Below are 23,032 nucleotides of genomic sequence, written 5' to 3'. Positions count from 1 at the left end.
ACCAGGTGTGGATCTGCTGATCTCATCCCACTGAGGCGAAGCGGCGCCCGGCAGAGCCGCTCCTCTGCTCTCCGTTAGCGAGCGCTGCCCCTCTGCAGCTGATTGGCCGGTGGGAGGGTCCCCTGGCCGCGGCTTCCCGCCGCAAATCGGCGCGCTCAGCCGGGCCTGGACAGCATTCACACGCCGCCGATGGTCGCGCGGCATCGCATTCATGTCTCGCCAGCGGGCCGAGCGGGTCGCCCAAACATCTCTGTCCTCTGCAGTCAGGCTGCGTGTTTCCTTTAGCGCAGGACTTAGGAGCATTTTCAGATGACAACAAGAAGCCTCCTGCAGAGCCGCAGAGACGATGGAAACAAACCACCTCTCCAGGCATCCACAGCTTCAGTGGGACACAGGGGCTTCATGGAAGATGTAAACCTCACACCTGAGGTCAGCTTGAGAATACACACACACACACACACACACACACACACACACACACACACATTCTGATGGTCGGCACCTGGATCCGGATGGACTGAGGACGCAGCCTTCAGATGGTCCAGGAGATCAGGAGCACGTTCTATGTTCTCCTGTCTGGGTTCTGTCCGGGTTCTCAATCTTCCCGCGACCGTGCACGAGCAGGTGTATTTGTGACTCTCCGTAGATCTTAGGTGGTTGACAAGCCCCCTGTGGCCCCGCCCCTCGCCCAACCGTCCACTCCGATTGGCTGAGAATGAATGAATGGCAGGCCGGATAGATTCTCCCAGGCCAGGACAGAGATGACCACGCCAGAGCCGTCTGCTGGAAGCTAACTCCGAGCTGAAAGGATGGTCTGTGAAATGTAGAGCGGGGAACATCAGAGTGGAAGAAATAATAACACCCGCCTCCTGACATCCCGGCGCAGACCCTCTGTCGCCATGGGAACAGGGCGCCTCCTGAAGATTAAGGAAAACAATGCTATCTCCACAGCATAACGTGCGGCCGTGGCACCACCATCACGACGTGCCACCACGGCTGACGGGGAGTGGATCAAAGGGTCAGTGACTCCATGAAGCATGTGTTGCACTGTGCACGGGGTGTGTGTGCGTGTGTGTGTGTGTGTGCGGCCCAGGCAGGACGTGTCAGAGGTTTAACACAATAGTGTGCTTCAGCGTGGGCGGGCCACACCTTTTCCTCTTTGCTCAGATCCATGGCCTCCTCACAACTATGCTGATGGGGGGGGGGGGTGTGAGGAGGGAAACACACACACTCGCTCGCTCACTCACTCACTCACTCACTCACTCACTCACTCAGCTGCCAGTGGAAACATGGTGCCGAGCAGAGGGGATGCACAGAACTTTGCAGATTTAGGCTACAACTACATCCTGTTGGGAACCACACACACACACACACACACACACACACACACACACACACACACACACACACACACACACACACACACACACACATCAATATACCTCATTGAAAGTATTCATAGTGTTATGATTTCCCGTCCTACTTTTGGATCTTGGCTTGCAGAGAAGCCACATGGGAGGTCCTGAAGCCTGCAGGAGGTTCACTGAAGGCCTCTAGGCCCTTCCAGTCCCTCACAGGCACAGCACTTGGAGGAAGGTGGCCTATTTATTCTTCTTCTTTGTTCCAGACGGGTGGAGAGCCCAGTAACACAGCGCCTGCTCGGCATCCCCCCCCCCGCAGACGATTTTCCGAACCTGCCGTGGCCGATGATGTGCGATCCATCCTTTCGCGCAGACGTGACTGCCGTTTAATGTTAAAGGAGGCTTTATTTTCTGCCCAACAGTTTCGGTATTTTCCTGCTCACCACAAAAAGGCCTAGATAGATATTGGCCCCCAACAACCGAGAGCACGGCCAACTTCAGCGGGCAGGACCGGGTCCGCCTGGACCGCCGGTCTTCCTCGTCACCACGGCGACGCGTTTCCTGGGTCGCCGGTTCCGAGGGTCCCGCAGCTGCGCGTCGGGCCGGCCTCTCTGGCGTCGGCCTGAGCTGACAGATGGCCGCTCGGGGCCGGGTATGAACACAGTCCAGGGGGAGGACCATAAATTCTGTGAGGAAACTACCAGGAGGAGACGAAGGCGAGGAAAAACAACAGCAATGCTGCGCCGAGCGCTGCTTTTCTGTGGATCGCCGCTGAATTATTGATGTCTCCTCGGAGGAGCCGGCCGAGGAACAGCCGGCGCTCTGCGGCGCAAACTGGGGTTCTGCTTTGGAGGGAACGTCCACGCTTCCTGACGAGAGGCGCGGCGGTTGATGGCGACGGCGGTGGAGGTGAAGGAGGGGGAAGCACACCTGTCCAAACGGGGAGGCGGGAGCACTGCAGCAGAGACCAGGGTTTGTCATTACAGCAGTTTATTGTTTCTCCTCTCCCTGCTTCCCCCTCCATCTGCAGAGGAAGCCTGTTTGATCCGGAGAGTCCTGCTGTTCTCGCTCTGCGGCTCCCCGACATTCGCTTCCCTCCCTCTCTCTCTCCGAAGGGAGGGCCGCCTCCTTCCTTTCTACCCCCCCGGCCCCCTTCTCCTACCCGGCTCCAAATCAGACAGACGTTCTCCTCGTCACACCAAAGACAACAAAATAATTCATGAAAACAAAATGGCCCCGGCGCCGCGTGCAGAATGCGAGCTATGACGGCAATGCATGGGACCGGGAGCACAGGGGGGGCCATTGTGGGACACAATGGAGAGGGACACGGGCCGGGACCTGACTCACACACTGTACGCCGTCCTGGCCGTCCTGCCTCACAAAGACAGCCTGGAAACAATCCCCACGGAGTGTCGGCCTCATACAATGGCTGCATTACTCCCCCCCCCGCCAAAGAGAAATCGTTTTAATCTATTCTTCCACCGCCGTGTTTCCATTGTGAGCTCATTAGCGGTCGTTCTTAAATATGGAGAACAGGAGCGGCTCTCCTGGACGGTGCTTCCCTGGCGACCCCCGCCCGCTGCTCCGGGAGGTCCAAGCCTTCCCCTCTGACCTCCAGAAGGTCACCTCAAAGGCGTCCTCCTGCGCTGCTTTCCCCTCTAAAGATGGGAGGAAATCTTTCTGTTTTACTGCGGTTGAATAACGCAGTTGAACTTGAGGAGAATTCTATGTTGCCGCGAGCCCTTCGACCAGGTGAGCTGCTCCCCGGGCCCAGAGTGCTGTCACTGGTATTTCTGTCAGCGTGTTTCCGCGTGACGGCGGATCCGAATGCGATCGCCGTGATTCACCCGGCCGCCGCTGTGGCGGCGGGGAAGCCGCTCCTCTGCATTCCAGCGGCACGTGACCAGAGCCCCGCTCACACTCAGCCACCCACCGCAACCTTTGAGCACAGAGACTCCCTGTGCTGCCGTGCACGTGGGGCCCGAGCGGCGGCCGCCGGGACGGTCCGACAGGACGGCCCTGGACCCGGAGCTTCACACAAGTCAAGGGGATCTGGTCCATGCACACAAGTCTCTGCACGGAGAACACAAGAGGAAGGCGGCACTCCGCTGCACAGCAACCCCTGCTGTGCACGGGCCACTGCACAACAGGAATGAGTGTGTGTGTGTGTGTGTGTGTGTGTGTGTGTGTGTGTGTGTGTGCGGGCACGCACAAGCGGAGGGATGTTCCCATTTCCACTCTGCTTGGAGCACATGGACTGAGTCGGAATGTGTGTGTGTGTGTGTGTGTGTGGGGGGGTGGGGTGCAAAGGGGAGAGGCAAAGGCCGTAATCTGAGCGGGGTGTGTGTCCCACAGCGCAGGACGCACATGGTCTGCACTCCTGCAGGGGGAGGAGAAAAGATCTCCATGATCCCCCCTTCAGGAAAAACAGTTCCTGACAATAAACATATGGAAAGTAGCGAGCGATTGTGCAGGATTCTGATTCTCGCTGACGGATGATTGGCGATCGTCACAAAGGGACGGCGCACGGCTTTTCTGGCTGAGCAGTCGAGCTTCTCAAGTGTTGCTCGCAGAGATTCGCCACCTGAGACGCCGTCCCGGAGAAGCTCCGGCAAACAGACTGTTAGCACGCTGAGCTCGGGCGTCTTGTCAGAGGACACTCGGACATGAAGACGAGCATCTGGAATCGAAGCGCCAACTCAAACAACTGAGCCACAGCCGCCGCAGAGCTACGGGACTTTAGCAACGATCACCTGAGGCTCCTCTGGGACAATCAAGTCTTTTTCTGATTCTGATGCTGCAGAGATACCAGGACATCTCGAGGCACCGGCTGCAGAAAATAAGTCGACCTGTTATTTTCCTGAATCAAACAAAGACTCGGACGTCCGGCTGAATCGCGCCATCAAGATCAGGACATGGAGGATCTTCAGTCCAAAGGCGACCCGGGCCGGTCCTGGCGTCTGTTAAAGGGAGGCGGGTGGAGATGTTTCCTCAGAGATTTATTTCTGGGGTCCCGTCATGTGGTTCGCACTGTGGCCACTAAACAGGGAAAAATACAGTCTGACCAGGAGCGTGAAAGAGGAATGAGCCGGCGTCGGGCGGCGTGAGTCATGCCCTGGATCTCCACGCCCGCGGCGAGGAGGCGTCCAGGAGGAGGACGGACCACGTGGTTTCTGCTGACGCTCTGAAACAAAGGCTCCTGGACGGAGGCCGAAGCTCGCTGCAGCTACAAGCTAACAAGGCTAACACAGGCGGCCCAGGAGAACCCCGGCTGTGGGACTGCTTGGGGGGGAACATCAGCTAACTGATGCAAAGATTATGGGATGGAAGAACGTTCGTTCTGAGCTCATCTTAGAATATCTAAATAGTTCTTGCTGCCATCAGGACTCAGGTGCTGGAGACACGCGGAGGTGGTGAGAAGCCACACCTCGTCTCCGCTTGCAGAGCAGCGAGTCCATCCAGGAGGCAAGATATCACCAGGTGGGGTTTGGACCAGAGGTGAGCGGGTTCTGCACCGGTGTGGAAACATCTCCGCTGTCGGGCCGGCGCTTCGCACCCCCGGGCGCTTGGAGAAGCCGCCTGTTCCCACGGTAACGCTTCAACGTGCGGGAGGGAAGACGACATCTCCCGCAGATCGCAGGACGAGGCTGAACCCTGGCAGAACCGGAGGGTCCAACACAGCTCCGGCGGCACCGGACGGGCCGGGAAGCCGGGAGCCACAAACAGCAACAAACATGACTGGACGTCGGCTGACATGAGCGGAGAAGGTCGGACGGAGGCAGGTGATTGGCTGCGGAGACGCCTGAAGGAGACCACCTGCGGGAGGACGGCACCTCCGAAGGAGGGTTTCACCCAGATCGCGAGGAACCCTCGTGCACGGGACGCCCACTGACGCCACACACACTTCTCTGAGGAGAACACACTCCACCATCAGGAGAGTGTTCCACCATTGCGACGGGACGAGGAGGACATCTGAGCACCACGCACACACCCTGACGCAACAGGCTGGGAGGCGCCAACATACGCACAAACACACACACACCCCTGGTCATGTGGTAATCCGTGGTTGTGTGTGGAGTGTGTGTCGCTCTGCTCCTGGACCGACCATAGCTTTTAGCATTTAGCTTCAGACCAAGAGTCTCTCGTGCTTGTTACAGAGTGGACGGAGCCAGAAGGGTGTGAGACCACATCCAGTGTCCGAGCAGGTTCTCTCCATCGCTGCAGGGCTCCGAGTGGTTGGTTGGATCAGAATCCTAAGACGTCACGTCTCAGAGAGCCTGCTTTGAGACCTGGGCTTCACTTGGAGCCTGGTCCTGGTGGAGGACAAAGGAGAGGGGACACACAGAGGCTGGAGGCATGAGGGACCTGGGCTTCTAACATTGGAGAGGTTTTAAATAATGCTTGGACACACACACACACACACACACACACACACACACACACACACACACACACACACACACACACACACACACACTGGGAGAGAGACCTCCACCATCATGGATGCTGGGAGCCTCTAAAATAGAATTGGTGCATCCTCATAGCAACCAGGGGGTAGAACACTGTGTCCTCACACACATGAAGCAGGAGGAGAGATGAATCGAGAGGCTGTGTGTGTGTGTGTGTGTGTGTGCATGCGTGCGTGCGTGCGTGCGTGCACACACACACGCACACCATACACACACACACGCAATGCAGATTCAGCAAAGAGAGGTTGATAAATGGCTTTATTAAAACAACATTAGCTGAGGTGCGAACCCAAACGTGGAGAAACCGAGCAGCCATTTGTTTGATTCCAACACACACATAGAAAGTTGTCAAACACAGAACCCCCCTAGCTAGTACCCCCCCAACACACACACACACACACACACACACACACACACACACACCCCAACAGCTTGTTACCGCTCATTTACCCTGCTTTGCAGCCTGATGGTTATTAACGCAAATACAAGCTACATTATTCTCAACAATCAGCAGAAACAATTTGGAGTCTCCCTGAATTAAACAGCTCTGCTCTCGCAATCACACACACACACACACGCACACACACACACACACACAAACACACACACACACACACACCAAAGACAAGAAAACAATAGTGGCACAATCACCCACCAAAACAACAATGACAGCAGGGTTGCACAGCAAAAGTACACAAGTTTGTTACTCTGTGTGTGTGTGTGTGTGTGTGTGTGTGTGTGTGTGTCGGTGTAACCTGATTAGCCAGACCCTACGGGAAAGACAAATCTACATTATTCCTTCTCATTTTCCCTGCACTCCTCACAAACCCAGAAAAATGGGGGCAACTCAGTAACCCTAGCAACCAACTGAGTCTGGGTGCAGGGAGAGGCTGCTGATGGGGGGATGTGGAGATGTGGAGGGCGGAGGTTCTACGCTGCAGGAGCTGCTTTACTCCTCTACTGTGCTGCTGAAAGAGCAGAGGACCTCCTTCTTGTCCCCACACAACCTGCTTCCTCCGCCGTCCCACCTCCGCACCGCACGCATTTCCCTGGTGGTCACCGGGCCTCGCCTGTTTATTTACAGCTGGGGGGAGGGGGGTATCTGTGTGTGTGTGTGTGTGTGTGTGTGTGTTGTTGAACCGCGGACACCCGATAGGTGAACGTCCTGAAGATCCAAGGCTGTGAGAAGGGGGCGGGGCGGGAGGCTGAGTGACAGGAGGGAGAACAAGGGCAGGAGGGCTGAAGGAAAACACCAGAGTGGAAAAGCAGCAGCTCCGCTCACAATGGACTGATTGTTTACCGGGCCGAGGCCGGCCAGAGGAAACCGTGAGGAAAAGGACCAGAGGAAGCGAGGGGTAGTTAGCTCGCCGCTAACGGCTCTCCGGGGTAACCCGGGCTGATACGGGCGGATGTAGGTCTGGCCCGGACCGGTTCTGGGCCGTGTTCACGCCGGACCGCTTTGGGTCGACGGAGCGCAGGCGGAGAGCGACCCTGGCAACCCATTGCAAAAGGAATCGCCGCACGGACATCCGACATCTTTTCCAGGCCCTTGTAGATTGCAAACCGACAAATCTGCCTCCAGAGATGAGCCGGTTCTGAAGCGACCCCCAATCCCATCTGGACCCAGGATAAGAGACACCGAGTCCAGCGGATCCTGCCTTTCCACATGGAAACCGAGACAACCTTGTGACCTCTGGAGCGAAGGGTCAGGGTGGAGGCCCGGAGCCAACCAGGAGCTCCCGTGATGTTCTCGCTCTTTCTCACTGGCTCCGGCCGCCGGATCGACTCGGCTGAAGACAAACACAGACCTTCGCTGAACCTCCAGAACGCTCCTCGTCCCAGAATAACAGTAAAGAAGGCGAGTGAGTCGCCTCCAACACCATTATCCCAGACACCGGCCACGCAGTCTGCCAGACTCATTTTGTGTGTGTGTGTGTGTCTGTGTGTGCGCCCACATGAGCTGGATCTGAACACACCACCCATTTAGCAATGGTTGGAGCTGATGTCATATCTTTTCATGAAACAGCCAAACAGCAGCCCTGACTGGGACACGGCACCGACTCATTCATTGCGGTCATCCTAAGCCTGACACACACACACACGCACACACACACACACACACACACACACACACGCACGCACGCGCACACGCACGCGCACACACACGCGCACACACACACACACACACCTGAAATGTGAGTCTCCAGTTGACCGACTTGAGAAGGCAGGCAGAGCTTCAGGTTGAGCCAGAGAAGGCAGGACATCTGTGGGCCAATCAGAGCACCTGGAACATCTGGCGCCAGTGAGCAGCGACCATCCGGAGGCCCACCTCTGACCTCTGACCCCTGACCCCACCCGCATGCTGCCGACCCCTGCATTTTTTTCTTCTTCAAATGTTTGTTTCTTTATTTCCCTGTTCCCTGTCCAAAGCCTCTCTGACATAATAAAATACTGCAGTGTGTGTGTGTGTGTGTGTGTGTGTGTGTGTGTGTGAGTGTGTGTGAGTGTCTGCTCCTCCAGGCCAGTGCTATCATGTGCCCCTCCAAGCCCTGCCCAGCACAGGAGGTAAAGGTACATGGCACTGGATTCAACATCTACATGGCTGCTGGTGTTTTCTCTGTCAGGGGTTGCAGTCGTTCTTCCGAATGATGACGACTGAGGAAGCGCTGGAGCGGTGGAGCGCTGGAGCGTTGGGCAGGGGATGATGGCGGTGGGCAGGGGATGATGGCGGTGGGCAGGAGGTGATGGCGTTGGGGAGGAGGTGATGGCGTTGGGCAGGGGATGATGGCGGTGGGCAGGGGATGATGGCGTTGGGCAGGAGGTGATAGCGGTGGGCAGGAGGTGATGGCGTTGGGGAGGAGGTGATGGCGGTGGGCAGGAGGTGATGGCGTTGGGGAGGAGGTGATGGCGGTGGGCAGGAGGTGATGGCGGTGGGCAGGAGGTGATGGCGATGGGCTGAGGGTGTTTCCAGGCAGGTGGTGTCTGATGCAGCTGCACAGACAGAAGGAAGGCGTACAGCCACGGAAGAACACGCCGCCCCGTTTCTATCCATCGGACGGAGCCGGAGCCTCACATTTGCAAAAATAACTTCTTTTACCCCCACGGGCAAGTGTCCACCCCCACCCAGAGTGGTCACACAGTGTTATTCTTCATCAGACGTGAAGATGTGCCCAAACAGGAAGCCTCACACACAATCTGTGTGTGTTCACCCCCTCCCGAATCCCGGTTTCACACCGACATCCTTCCTGGCTGATTATTTAAAGCCCCGTCAGCGGATTTAGCAGGGCTCAGAGTACGGACCCCCCCGGCCCTCGGTTCTCCTCCAGCTCTCTGGACGGCGAGCTGCTGAACATGCACGTGTGAGTGCACGCACAGACACACAGACACACGCCCCTGCCTGATGGGCTCCATGTCCGTCCACACTCCTCCAGCACACCTTCTGCAGGGTCAGGAGGTCCTGCTGACCCCCCTGATCTCCTCCGTGCTCCGTCATCTGTCTGCAAACACGCCAGGTTCCTAGCGCTGGTTGCTGGGGTCCTGGAGGCCCCACGTCTGCACGGGTCCGAGGAGAAGTCTGGAGGCACGTGCCCTCATCCTGCTCGGCTCCCCTTTCCACAGCGGAAGGAAGAGAGCAGCGTCCTCCACAAAGGTCCGGACTCACTGATCTGCAGCCAGGACTGACACAGCAGAGGGCTGAGAGGGAGGAGGACGGAGCTCAGGGGGTTCAGAGGCGCCTCACGCTTCCTCCGGGAGACCGTCCTCCACCGGGGGACCATCCTCCTCCAGGAGACCGACCTCCACCGGGAGACCGACCTCTACCGGGAGACCGTCCTCCACCGGGAGACCGACCTCTACCGGGAGAACATCCTCCACCGGGCTCGCTCGCTCTGGATGCTGCGGAAGGAGGCCTGACGCTCCTTCACGTCACAATTGTGATACCGCTTTGAGAGAGCAAACAGAAACCTGGGCGTGCCTCCGGAGGAGGCACCGTCTGCTCCGAGAAGGTCCGCTTCGCCCCGAGAAGCGTGACGCCGTCTCTCCGTGTTCAACCCGAAGCCGGCAAACAGGTTCCAGGTTAAAACAAACAAACACAGCGACGGGTGGAAATCTCAGACAGGAGCTTCGGCTCTGCGGCCTGAAACGGAGGGACCGACCAGGATCCCGGAGCAGAACCCGGAGCAGAACCCGGAGCAGAACCTGGAGCAGAACCTGGCCGGCTGCTGACGGGAGGTCCATGGCGACAGTCACACCTTGTTCTGCTCTGCGGCGTGTCGCTGTGAAGACCTTCCAGGAGCCGCCGAGCCAGAATGAGGATCATCAGACCTGGTTCTGGTTCCCCAGAGAACTTTCAATCGCCGGGGCAGAGGTCCTGCCACACCGCCGGGATCCAGAGCAAACACCATGAGAACCACAGAACATCCAGGGAGGGAGATGGACCTTCAGCCCAAGTTCTCCAACCTCTGTCCCCGTGCACGTTCCTGTGCACGTTCAGATGACTTCATGGACTTAATGCACAAACACTCACTGCACTGAGACCAGTATCAGCACATCTCACACACACACACACACACACACACACACACACACACACACACACACACACACACACACACACACACACACACACACACACACACACACACACACACACACACACACACACACACACACACACACACACACACACACAGGCAGACAAACCCTCTGCTGTGTCACCACCTTTTCCATTGTTTGCCGCTGAAAGACGCCATTTAGGCCGGATCATCTGTGTGACTGGCTGCCGGGTAAACAGCGGCCCGCTGACGTCCACCGGCACCATGAGCAGTCCGAGGACCGGCGGGGCGGCCGCAGAGATCTCCAGGAGGCCGTGGATCTACTGATCACTGAGCAGCGTGCTTCAAGAGCCCCGCTGGGGTGAGACTCGGAGATCGAACGACTCCACGGACTTGCGATGAGAATCGTCCGTCAAATATTTCCCCGAGCCGAACCTCCGTCCCAACGCCGTTAAACACCCAGCCTGAGGAGATCTTCCTCAGGACCAGACCTCTGACTGCAGACCATGAGCTCAATCCTAAAGTCCACCCGTGACCACCTGCATCTGTGCTAGAACTTTCCAGAGCTTCTACTAACACCTTCCCAATCAGCTGCCGAGAAGCTCCTTCTTTCTCCCGTCTGCTCATTTGCACGCTTTGAACTTTCAGTCACACTTTATCTCTCTCTCACACACACACACACACACACACACACACACACACACACACACACACACACACACACACACACACACACACACACACACACACACCTCTCTTCCTGAGGAGCAGGGACATTCTTCGCATCTGCCAGTACAAGCACTGTCTGTGTGTGAGAGGAGGACGGAGGAAGCGATGGCGGCGCTGAGATGTTAGCTTTACATGAGCCGCGGCGTTGTGAAGTCAGGTGGAGGTCCTGTGGACAGGAGGACCAGGGCTCCTCCAAGACCAAGCACCAGTCTGCCCCCCATGCTGCTCCACCAGAAGGTGAGGTACATTCCTGCTCCCCAGGATGCTGCAGAGAAGGCTATCAGCTTCTGAAGACCTTTCCTGTGGCTCCATTACGCCTCTCTGATCTGTGTGTGTGTGTGTGTGTGTGTGTGTGTGTGTGTGTGTGTGTGTGAACTGCCAGGGATCTGAGGGGGGGTCTAAGATGGACTGCAGGTCCAAGAGGTAGAAACTAAACAAAATAACAACAACGTGCATGGAGACAGTTGGTCAGTGATGAAGCTACATGTTCGGGCAGGCAGACAACACACACACACACACACACACCTGGGCAGCCCTGACACCTGGTCACCGCAGAGGGGGAGAAGAAAAGTGGAGAACTGTGGACGGCGGGAGAATGTCACGAAGGAGACAAACAGAAGGTAGGAAGCCTTCACACCACAACAGAGAACCTTCTCAGCCAGCTGAGGACCAGGAGGGTCCGATGTCCTCCAGGAGAGGAGAGGACGAGGAGGCGGCTATGGGGCGACCCGCTCGCTGTCGACGGGTCGCCGGTTCCAACACCAGCTTCCTCTTGGTGGAAGCTCTTCCTTCACTCCTGAGCCAGAAGTGAGCAGGAGTGAAGATCTCCATCCATAGAGGGACACCAGGAGGTCCATACAGAGGAGATCATCCATCGGCTATTCGTTATTTGTCAGGATCATGCTGGAGGTCTGCTGCCTTGGATCTACACTGGGGTGGATGTGTGTGTGTGTGTGTGCGCGCGCGCAGTGACCCGTTAAATGCGGGGTCTCCTCTGCAGTGGTGGAGACCCGCCAGAACCCCAAACCCACGGACAGGTTGTCCCTCTCCAACGGGGGTCACACGCAGCCCCCCCCCCCCCCCCCCCCCCCCGCGCCCCACTCCCACGTCCTCGACCGGAAGCCGCCGTTCGAGCCGTGGAAGGAGGCCGAGGCGTCAAAATGCAGAAATCAGAACAAAAAAAAACACGCGTTTCAAGCGCGCACACGCACACGCACGGCGGCGGCGCGGCGCGCGGCAGCGGGCGCAGACACGCCGGAGACGGCGCCGAGAAAACGCCCTGCCTTGTTCCACGCCGAAGCCCCGGCCTCCCCTGGATCCACGCGGGTCCACGCGGGTCCCGCGGCGGGTCGCCCCGGAGGAGCCGCGGGCCGCGGCGGGCCGGAGCGGGTTTCCTCCTCCGCCTTTTGTTAGCCGTCAAAGCGAGCGATCACACGGCCGAGGACCCACGGATCCCCGCGATCCGCCCACGATCCCGACGCTCGATCGCCGATCGATCCGGCCGAGCGGCTGGGAGACTCTCGCGCACGGCGGGACGCGGGCACGGCCGCCGCGGCGAGGGGAAAAAAAAACACCCGCTCGGTAGAAGCACGAAACGGATCCGGGTCCGCAGACCGGGACCCCCCCCCCCCCCCCCCCCCCATCCCCCCATTCCCTCCCCACGCGTGGACGCGTACCTTTGACCTGGGTCTCGTATTCGGCCACGATCTCCTTGTCCTTCCGCAGTCTGGCCGGAGACGTCATGGCTGGTCTGTGGTTCGAAACCCCCTCTGCGGAGGCCCGCTCGGTCCTAGGGGGTCCTGGGGGGTCCTGGGGGGTCCGGGTCGGTCCGGGCGGGGTCGGTATTGTCCTCCTGCCTGTTCACTCCGGGCGCATTGTGAGTTTGGCGCGGCGGCTGCGGCTGGAGCTTCGCCGCCTCCCGAAGGGGCGGCCGTGGGTGGGGGCGCGGGGAGTGCGGGGGCGGGGGCTCATCCCCCGCACGCCGGGGAGCTTCGGCGGTCCGCGCCCGCAACTTTTCACGCTTTCCTGTCGCGCGGCGGCTCTCCGTCCGGCGGCGGTCGGTCCGCTTGTTTAAAGTGATCTTTTCAGCCAGGCGCCCCTCTTCCTCCTTCCCTCCGCCTCCTCCCGTTCTTCTTCTTCTTCCTCCTCCTCCTCCTGGAGTCGGTGAGAGGCGGAACCGAGCGGCTGCCGGTCCGCTCCGCTCCCCGCGCACGCAGAGGATCCCTTCGGGGTGGACGTGTCCGGACGGATCTCCGTGGAGTTTTTACAAACTTTCGCAACTTCTCGGTCAGCGTGGGGGAGCAGGACCCGCGGAGAGCCGCGCTTTTTGTGTGTGTTTGTTGTGAAAATTCGGCCTGGTCCGGGGGGCGGGGGCGGAAACGGGTGAACGGTGGTGTCCACGCACAGCCTGCAGATGCAGATATGGAATCTGCCAGCTGCGTCTGGAAGGTCGGGTTTCCAAATGTGTGTGTGTGTGTGTGTGTGTGTGTGTGTGTGTGTGTGTGTGCACGGGAGGGCAGGCACCACTTCCCGTGACTCCCGCCAGCCCCGCCCCCGTCTTCCGGGACAGGGAGGTCCTGCCCCGGCGTGCCTGCGGTCGCCAGATCGTCTCCGTCGGAGGCTTTTCTGTTTTCCGACGACATGTCGACGCGTTCTTAAAGTCAGTGAATGCGCCATACTTCCCACTCCGGGATTGAAAAGAAACTTGAGTGACAGGCGAACGGACGAATCCGGTTCCAGAAGATTCAAACGTGGGCTGGTCACCCGGACTTTGACGACCAATGAAATGATGACGTTGCCATGATAGTGGCCAATGGCGTTCGTTGCTGCGGCGCCGATCCAATCAGAGCCGGGTCCGGGGTCTTTTAAAGATAGTTTCCGGAAGTGGCTGTAAATACCAGGAAGCTGTAAACAAAGCTGACAGATTTCTCGTTAGCCTTTAGCGAATGCCGAGAAAGTCGTAGGTCACAAAGTATCGACCGACACCCGGAGTTTCCGAGACACCGAGCGGACTGTTTTCTCCACGCAGCGTCTTAAGACGCGAACAAATCGGGCCGAGCATTTCGATCCCGAGCGACTGTTCGCGGAGCTAGCATTAGCCGCCTTCCGTTACTTCGACCGGGGACCGCCGCCGTTCGCAGGGCGACGTCAGAGCGAGGGGTGACGTTCAAGTGATAACCGTTAATCGTCCTCGATTTGGACGGACAGCGAACCGCGCCGTTGCTTTTCTTTTTGTTTGTTTTTGTTTTGGTCTCCGCGGCTGCACTCGCCGTCGGGCTGCGGACAGGGCGGCAGCTCCCCCGGACCACCATGTCTACGTCCAACGCCAATTTCAAAAACAAGTGTGTGACCCAGGTGAACTGCGTCTTCTGTGACAGCCTGCTCTGCACCAGAGGCATGAAGGCCGTGCTTCTGGCCGACACCGAGGTCGAGCTGTTCTCCACCGATATTCCTCCCAATAGGTAGGTGCTAATCGCGCCAGCACTCATGCTAGCTGCTGTTTTTGTGTACGCCGCTGTTGCCAAGACAATATTCTGGAGGTACCGCCGGCCCAGCTCTCCTGAAACCTTCCGATTACGGAGAGAACAACCCCGAACACCAGATTTTAAGCGACTGCCGCGAATCGGGTGACTTATCCGAGCGTTTCGTAACTTTACTTGTTTCCCATTTCGTGGACTGTTATCCAAGAACGGTTGACTTTGTGGCCAGCTGCTACTCCACGGAGAGCTGCAAGTGCAAGCTGAGAGACATCGCCTGCCTCCAGTGGTGAGTATCTTTCCCCGCTACCCGGTAGGTTTTTCTTTTCTTTTATTTATCACAAGTATTATTGTTATTATGTCTATGTTCTGCATCAGCAACTTCCTATTTCATCCGTTTTTTTGTTGGGAAACACAAGCTAACAAAAGTTTATATAAAGTAACCACAAGAAAGGAGGTAGCTCCGTAGACCTATTGTTTACGCTGCTACTTTTTATAAAGTATAAAGGGCTGGTTGATGAAAGATTGAAATCACAATGTGCTTTTTCGGAGCTGGCAAAACCTCTAATTTATGAAAATTACAAGTGTACGAAATATCAGAAAGGTATTGCTCAAACCCACACCAAAGAAATGTTTTTCTTTCAAAATACCTCCGTTTCAGAAATAGCCGCTCGTTCGTTTCCTGTCCGGCTGCTGACTCGTCCGTTCGGTTTTAACATTTTTTATTGTTAAACCTAGCTTTTGTAATCTGACGTTTATTTACGATCTTAAGCTAGCGTTTTTTATTATTATTATTATTTTTTTTTACATTTTATTTTGATAAATGTTGAATGTTGTTAACCGTCTTTTGTATGACCCCCCTCCCCTTCCCGTCCCTTTGTCGTATACAAGTAGAAAACAAACATCCGTTGGATAATAGAACCCCCCGGTGGAGTTAGCACTTTTCATACGTGCTCACAGCAAACTGCTGACGCCCGTTTATTCTTTCTTTTGCCTCCCTCCCCGTCCCAGCGGTAATGTTGTGGGCTACCATGTTGTGGCCCCCTGTAAACCCTGCCTGCTCTCCTGCAACAACGGCCACTTCTGGATGTTCAACAGCGATGCCGTTTCTACTCTCAACAGACTGGACGCCACAGGTCAATACGAGCTCCGGGTGACGAAAGGCGTTTAAGATAAAGACCAAATTGAGATCGGCTGACCGATGGGATTGTCTCTCCAGGTCTTAATCTGCTGCTGTGGGGAGACCTGCCCGAACTGGACGACAGCGAGGACGAGGGATCGGAAAGCCCCTCAGAGGAGGAGTGTATTAGGTAGAGATGAAAACGGACGCCCGGAGAAGCCCGGCGTGGCGGCGGTGTTTGAGAGGCGGATCCTTGGGAGTGTACAAATCATGCTGAGATAAAAGACCAAGCCTTAAAGGGTAATTTAGCACTCAATCACGCTGGGCAAAGCGTCGCCTCTGCACCGCGTCGGTTTGTGTCCTAAACGGTGGCGCGCCGCTGCCACGCCCGGACCTCCGAGGTCACGGCGGGTGCTCCGCTTTCAGACCGACGACGCCGGCCAAAAAGACCCCTCACGAGGGTCAGCGCAGCGGCTGCTTTCCGCCCCACATCATTAAGTGATGAATTACTCTTTAACCGATCACCACGCCTTCCCTTCACTTTCACTGTCGGAAGCACAGACACATGCATTGTGACACTTTGTTTTCTCTTATTTCATATTTGCAGTGGGCTATCAAACCACACGTGGCCGGTGTTGAACCGCACATATCTCATTAAATTTTCTTTTGTCAGAGTCCCTGTGAGCCTTTGGTTCAGATGGGCCTCCCAGGTGCTCGGGCCACGTGCTCTGATCAGTCAACCTCGTGGGTAAATGCTGTACGTTTTCCAAGCCGCTCCCCCGACTATATGCCTCCGTTCTCTTCAATGGCGGTCGGACCGTTCACGTCCGACGTGCCCCGACTAGCAGAAACGGCGTTGCAGTTCACGTCCGGACGCTTGTGTGTTTCCTGTGTGGCTGGGTGCTGACTGAGCGTTGATGATTTTTGAACTCCCCGGTATGAAACGAAATCACGTATTTACGCTATGAATGCCTTGCTTCTAACGGCAGATTGAACAGGGGTGGCCTTCGCAGTCTTGTCAGTGATCCGCTTTGACATGCTAACAGTGTTTAACACGCCTGTGACCTGACGACCGCGGCTACATTCAGCCAGCTGCCGACCGTGGCGGCGTGTCAATACCTTCTAACGTACTCCCAGCGGTCGGCGTGCGCGCACACAGCGGTTGAGCAGGTAACTTAGCGCTCCCCTCTGCTCACAGTTAAAATCAATCCTCCAATCAAGTGTTTTGAAACGTAAGAGTGAATATTAACAGGATCGCACTTTGCCTTAACTCTGCGACGAAATGAAGGCTCGCGTGAAAATCGGCGGTGAAATCATGTGTTGTGCTGTTGTTTTTATTGAAGAAAAATCTTCCATTTTTTACGTAGCAGCGTAATTGTAGCACCAAAAGAGAAGGAGACGGTGGACTCTATAGGGTCGCCCTTCTAATCAGTATTTATTGGCAGCTACCCTGGTGTCATTTTGCCCTACACTGTCACTTTCCCCGACTAACTACTCACATAATTTATTGATCCCCCAAGGGGTTCGATCAAGTTCGTCTTATCTCATAATGCTCCGTAGTATCGGCCTTAGGTAAAGTGCGATCGCTCACAACAAAGCTCCGGTGAAGCGGCGGACCGAGGAGATGCTTTCTGGCGGCGGCTCGTTCCCGAACCGGCAGACCTTCGTCTCGGCCTGCAGTTTCGTCGTCACGAACACAAACCTCAAGTCTGCTGGGGGACGAGCGCCGCGAGGATGTCGCTCTGGTTTGGAAGGAATGGGAGTTTTCTTTGTGGCCCCCAAACCTTCCCTGGGCTTCCAGCACCGTCTGCTCCAGAGCCTTTGACTGGAAAACAAACAGCGATGTGAGAACTTGTCCAGATTTTCATCAAGTTGAGCTTTAGTCAAACTGCCAGTCAGCTGCACCTGCACAACCAGTACTGACTGTGTGGTGAACTGCAAAGACACAGCTAGCTATTTATTCAATCCACAGACCAAATACTAGATCTACATATAGATATATATATAGAGAGATATATATATCTTTTTTCATTTTCAGACTTTGTTTACAAATGCACTGGTTGTATTGTGCTGTAGTGCTTATGTTTTTTGTTTGTGTATTTAATATGAAATTTGGTGCACAGGTTTACCTCATGTAGGTACCGCTCGCGAGCTTCCCGTGGCTGCGACGAGGGTCAACCCGTAATCAGAGAGAACCAACAATTGTCTTTCTGCCGTGCATCACTTGGATTAACACGCCCTGCTTAGAAAAGATGTATATTTTGGAATTGCACTGAAACTGTCGGTAGTTTGGAAGAAAAACTGATCTGATTGGTTGTTTTGTATGCTTGTTAAATGAATAAATCTTTTTCTTTTCCAAATACGGAAAGAGCCACGCTGTCTGGTTGTTACTGTCACAAAGGAGGTCAAACTAAAAAAACGCTTTTCGTCGAGTGACCCCGGTCGTCTCCGGGGCCAAACAGGCCGAGCCTGGGATGGTGGGATGTTTGTGCCTCGAGGAGGAGGACGGCCGGAGCCCGAGGCTTCCCTGTGAGCCGGACACAGTCTGGGAGCTCGTCCAACGCCCGCTCACCTGCCGCCACCTGGCCGACGGCCTCGCACCGGCCCTCCGCAGCCAAGCTGAGGCACCGGCCCTCCATAGCAAGGCTGAGGCACCGGCCCTCCGCAGCCAAGCTGAGGCACCGGCCCTCTGCAGCAAGGCTGGGAGAGCTCCTGGAAAACCCAGTGAGTAAGCAGGGTGTTGTTTTGACACAATATCAAATTGTTTTTGTAGCACTTCTTTGTTTCTCTGCAGAGGAGATAACTTGATGTCAATGCTTTGTATTCATGGGGTGAGAGAGTGTGTGTGTGTGTGTGTGTGTGTGGGGGGGGGTCTCAAGCTGTGTACATATGAAAAGTTAACTGATGACGTGTTTGCTGACGCTGGGATTCCCTCCATGAAGATGTGTGTGTGTGCGTGTGTGTATGCGTGCGTGTGTATGTGTGTGTGTGTGTGGCCGCTGTGGGGCGCGTTGTGGTCTTTGGCTGTGTGAGGTCGCCGTTCACGCGTGCATCAAGGAATCTGGTACCCCTCCAGAGTGAGCATGGAGGCTTTCTACAGACATTCTTTTCCGCCATTTTCCGCCTCTGCTGCAGCCCGAGCAGACGGGGAGGCGTTGGTTGTAATAACAGGAGCGAATAGCTGCGGTCGGTCCTGTTTTCACACGTTTCCTGTCCTCCGGAGCGTCGGCTCCACCTTTCCCACACAAAGCCCGTTCAGGTTGTCCTCACCTGATATGGTTCCTGTAGCAACTTTGAGCCTCCCATCTTTATTCAAACCCACGTTTGTTGAGTCAGTGAAAGGCACACCTTGGATTTAACATGGTTGATTGGGATATTCATTGGAGAGGCACGGCATCCACAACACACACACACACACACACACACACACACACACACACACACACACACACACACCAGACGAGACCGATGAATTCTGCTTAAGAATATGCAGATATACTGTATCTGTGCCAAAGTCATCTTAAGACTTTTACCTTTCCATCAGGAGGACGTCCCTGCAAGGTTAGAAGATCTGTCCTAATACTATAAATTTGTGTGTATATGGGCTTAGAGTGTGTGTGTGTGTTTCTAGAACAGAGCATGTGTCTGCTTGAAACCCAGTGTCTAAGGAACCTTTGGGTCCCAGCTGATCCTGACCCGGCCTCGGACCTTCATGGAAAATGACTCCCCGGCCTTCTCCATGGTTTTCTTTTCTCCAGTGATGGTTATTTGAGGTGTCAGTCGTGTGCCAGAGATGCTCCTTCGACGTGCAGTGCTGATGCAGGAGCCGTGGCAGTGCTTCCACGCTGCGTGTCATATCTTAGGCTGCGTCTGGAAATGTTTGGGCTGATGGTTGGATGGGAGGATAAGAGCAGCAAACAAACACGCAAGGTTTTTATTTTCCAAAATAGCATGTCGGGGTTTTGGGGTGTTTCGGTCTTCACGTCATCACACACGGAGAATTCCTCCTGCACTCTGAGGAACATCTCAACCTGGTGATTCTGTGTATCTGCGCTGTGGTGACGTCACAAAGGGGACCTCCTCTCTGTGAAGTCCCCGTTTCACCCTGGTTACCATTAATGTCCCTCTGCAGACAGATAAAGCTGTGTGTCCTGGGCAGCTCTCTCTCACTCACTCGCTCGCTTGCTAACACACACACACACACACACACACACACACACACACACACACACACACACGTGTTTTGGATTCATAGGAAGGTTGCTGAGGTGTCTCCAAGCCCCTGCAGGCCAGAGGGATGCAGTATGTGTCCCCGCCACTAGATGGCAGCAGAGCCTCACTGTAGAGCCTCTCAGGGGCTTTTCAGCCTCTCACACCTTCGTGGAGGAGGCGTGTTGAGAGCAGCCCTCCTTGCGGGAGCCCACCGGCAGACTCTGGAGCACTGAAGCCAGTCTGCAGCAGGCACTCGTGTCGATGCTCTCCTCCTCTTGCCGGAGTGAACGCGCCGGCCGGGTTGTGACTGCTGTGGTCCCGAGGGTCGGGCCTCGTGGAGCACGGAGATGCGCACCTTCACAGACTGGACCGTCCACGGGAGGCTCTGATTGGCTGGTGATGGTTCTGGGTCAAACCCCGCTCGCAGCTCCAGGTCAGCTCAGATTGCCTCTTACGTCCCCCAAACCCGCCGAACCCTTCCAAGGGCCTATAATCCTGTGGCACTACTAATAATAACAATAATAATGGTAATCATTTATCCTTTATTGATCCCTGTGGATACATTTGTTCTCTGCAATGAACCCATCATGGATAAAGCACGGGAAGATTTGATGGATTGAAAACATAAATGATAATGAATTCTCCTGGCCTTATCCTGACTATTATGGGATGGATGTGGTGGCAGCCAGGCGGGTTCAGTATGCGGCTCAGTGGAAGAGATGATTGTGCCGCTGCCTCTGGTCAACACGTGCAGCGCCAGCAGCTGCTGATGGGCCTCCTTCGACAATCTGAGATCCCCTCGGGTGGCCGACCGAAGCACTCGAACGTCTTGACGCTGGTGCGAAATAAGCTGTTTTTTAGCGAGACATTATGTGTGAAACAGAAATCATGAAGTTTACTGGTGATTTCTTTGACGGAAAGTGACGTATTTCCCAGGAAGTGACGACCGCGTGTTAAAAATATGCCCTTGATGTTACTGTATGGAATGAAACGTTCTGATATTTTTGGTTGTGTATTTTCAACCTTGTTGTCACATTAGATATCTGACAATGTTTGCATTGAAATATGGCCTTCTGGGAGGTGTTTTTATTTGAATGCTTTCCTTTTTGTGTTTTTTTTTTTCCAGCGTTAAATGGTTTTTGACAAAGTCTCAGTATTTCCAGTGTTTTCTTGTCCATTTTAGTTTTTCTTCAATGGCCTATTTTCTTACATTTTTTAATTGAGAGATTTTAGATACAATTTCCTGCACACATGTTGTAAATTTGTCCTCAATTTTTTCCCCCAAATCGTTTCCAAAAACCGCCAAATAAGCCGACCAGAATCCTGATCACTTCACCAGCTGACTGGTTCTCCTCAGGCCGATCACCGGATTGGGCTGTGACTGAGACTCATGGAGCGACCATCAGATACACTTTGATGTCCCTGTTGTTGGTTCTGGTCCCGGTCCTGGTCTTGGTCCAGGAGGTTTTTGTCTTCCTTCAGAAACCTGCGGGTTCTCTTCGTGGCTCCTGAGGGGTTTCGGGCGCCGTGCAGTTCCGCCTCGTGACCACTAGAGGGCGCAGTCGTCCCGTTAATGGAGGCGTGGATCGTGTGCTCGGTGTTTAAAATGACGTTTGTCTCGTCCCAGTTAGAATCCCTTTTTAGCAGAGCTTTATTTACGTCGCACCAAATAAAACACCTCCACCCCGTGAGAGGATTGCTCCTTAAATTAGCCTCCTGTTTTTTGTTTCCAAGTTTTGCGATTAAATCCGTCTCCAAAAGCTACGTGGTGTTATTTTTGGGTCCGGTGGGCGCGCAGGCCAAAATAACAATTCACCCTTTCCCTTAGAATACGGCTGGACCGCGTCACGCACGGCCGGCGGGCCCAGGGGGGCCTCCGTCACACGAGAGGTCACCTTCATCTTCTGAGGGAATCGAATATTTGATAAAGGATCCGGGAGGCGCCGCAGTCTGTCATGGTCATCTCCTCATAATAGACTCGAGGCGAATGTCCAGCTTTGGCTGATTGTGCATATTAATGACACCTGAAGAATTCATGGCAAAGCCGTCCTTCCTCCTCCAGCGGGTGAGCAGGGCAGCGCTGATAAACCACCCATTCATTCTCTTTAAGGAAAAACTCCTTTAATCGAGGAGGACATGTTTCATCAGAACACTCAAATCCTTCAATTATTGAACAAAATCAATTTTATATGTGCGCGATCACTTAACCCTGCGTCTGAGTGGGGCCGCCGGGGCCGCCGGGGCCGCCGGGGCCGCCGGGGCCAGCAGGGCCAAGCTTCCAGGGTCCGTTTCAGAACCAGGACGGGATGAAAACAAGCTGTGTGCGTGTGTGTGTGTGTGGGGCTGCAGGTGTGTGTGTGAGGTGCTGCGGTGGCCCCGGTCCGAGGGCTCCTGAGAGGAGCTCTGTGGAAGTTGTTCCTTTGCACTAAACTAATGTGCAGAATCACAGAGCACTAATTAAGTCACGGGGGAGCCGAGGCAGCCGGCGTGCACGTGCTCGCCGGCGCCCGGGCTCGGGGGGCTCGGCGGCCGCCGCCATCGAACTGGTTTGTTGTTCGTGGAGTGTCCTGTGGAGGCGTGACCCCCCCGGGGCTCTAGGCCTCCCGCTGCCCCCCCCCCCCCCCCTCCGCTGCGCGTCACAAACTGCAACTGAGATCCCAGAGGCCGGCGGCGGCCGACCGGCGAGCCGAGGAAACTGAACCCCGGCGAGGTGCGACTCGGGGACCCCCGTTATAAACAGGAGCTCCAACTTTAGAGCTGCACCTCAAGTTTGGAGCCCAGAAGAAGAGAAATGCCCCGGATTCAGTAATTCTCACCAAACACCGATGGCTTTCACGTCCGGGGGAATATTATGGGCTGTCCAGTGATGTCACCCTGGTGACGTGTGCCGACGGCTGTGCGTGAGATCTGGCCTGATGAAGAGTGATTTTATTTGTGCACGCAGCGGCCGAGCGCCTATTATGTTAATGGCATGTATTGATTATTGTGTGTGTGTGTAAGTTTTCAATAGCAGCCCCCACATTGCTGTGTGCACGTACGCACGCACGTGTGCACGCACGCTGTTTAACACGTCTCCTTCCACGCTGGTCCTTCCTATCCTCCATGCTGCCGC

General features: G+C 55.5%; 2 protein-coding genes across 3 annotated transcripts in view; one reads left to right on the top strand and one right to left on the bottom strand.

Annotated features, from left to right (window-relative positions):
• srgap2 (SLIT-ROBO Rho GTPase activating protein 2) overlaps positions 1-12,994 on the bottom strand; it is a 33,618-nt gene extending 20,624 nt beyond the window's left edge. For both annotated transcript variants that reach the window (XM_086168657.1, XM_086168658.1), the window contains exon 1: positions 12,789-12,994. In XM_086168657.1, coding sequence (XP_086024783.1) covers positions 12,789-12,855 — 67 coding nt within the window. In that variant the 5' untranslated portion in view covers positions 12,856-12,994. The remainder of the gene's footprint in view (positions 1-12,788) is intronic.
• A 623-nt stretch (positions 12,995-13,617) lies between these two features.
• On the top strand, positions 13,618-18,070 carry LOC147222496 (protein FAM72A). The gene is made up of 4 exons (XM_086168946.1): positions 13,618-14,573; positions 14,800-14,877; positions 15,600-15,724; positions 15,808-18,070. Exons 1-4 carry the CDS (start codon positions 14,422-14,424, stop codon positions 15,900-15,902), a joined length of 450 nt encoding a protein of 149 aa, XP_086025072.1. The 5' UTR covers positions 13,618-14,421; the 3' UTR covers positions 15,903-18,070.
• The last annotated feature ends 4,962 nt before the right edge of the window (positions 18,071-23,032 follow it).

Source organism: Fistularia commersonii, chromosome 21, assembly GCF_037954325.1.
Source record: "Fistularia commersonii isolate RoL2024-O1a breed Wild chromosome 21, RoL_Fcom_v1.0, whole genome shotgun sequence".
Classification (NCBI taxonomy): Eukaryota; Metazoa; Chordata; class Actinopteri; order Syngnathiformes; family Fistulariidae; genus Fistularia; species Fistularia commersonii.
Note: the sequence above shows the minus strand (reverse complement) of the source record. Positions and strands in the feature narration are given on the sequence as shown.

Excerpts from the sequence above, each read along its gene's own strand:
- LOC147222496 (XM_086168946.1), top strand. The coding sequence starts at position 14,422 with ATGTCTACGTCCAACGCCAATTTCAAAAACAAGTGTGTGACCCAGGTG. Across the intron at positions 14,574-14,799 it reads ACCGATATTCCTCCCAATAG|AACGGTTGACTTTGTGGCCA; the intron begins GTAGGTGCTAAT and ends CTGTTATCCAAG. Across the intron at positions 14,878-15,599 it reads GACATCGCCTGCCTCCAGTG|CGGTAATGTTGTGGGCTACC; the intron begins GTGAGTATCTTT and ends TCCCCGTCCCAG.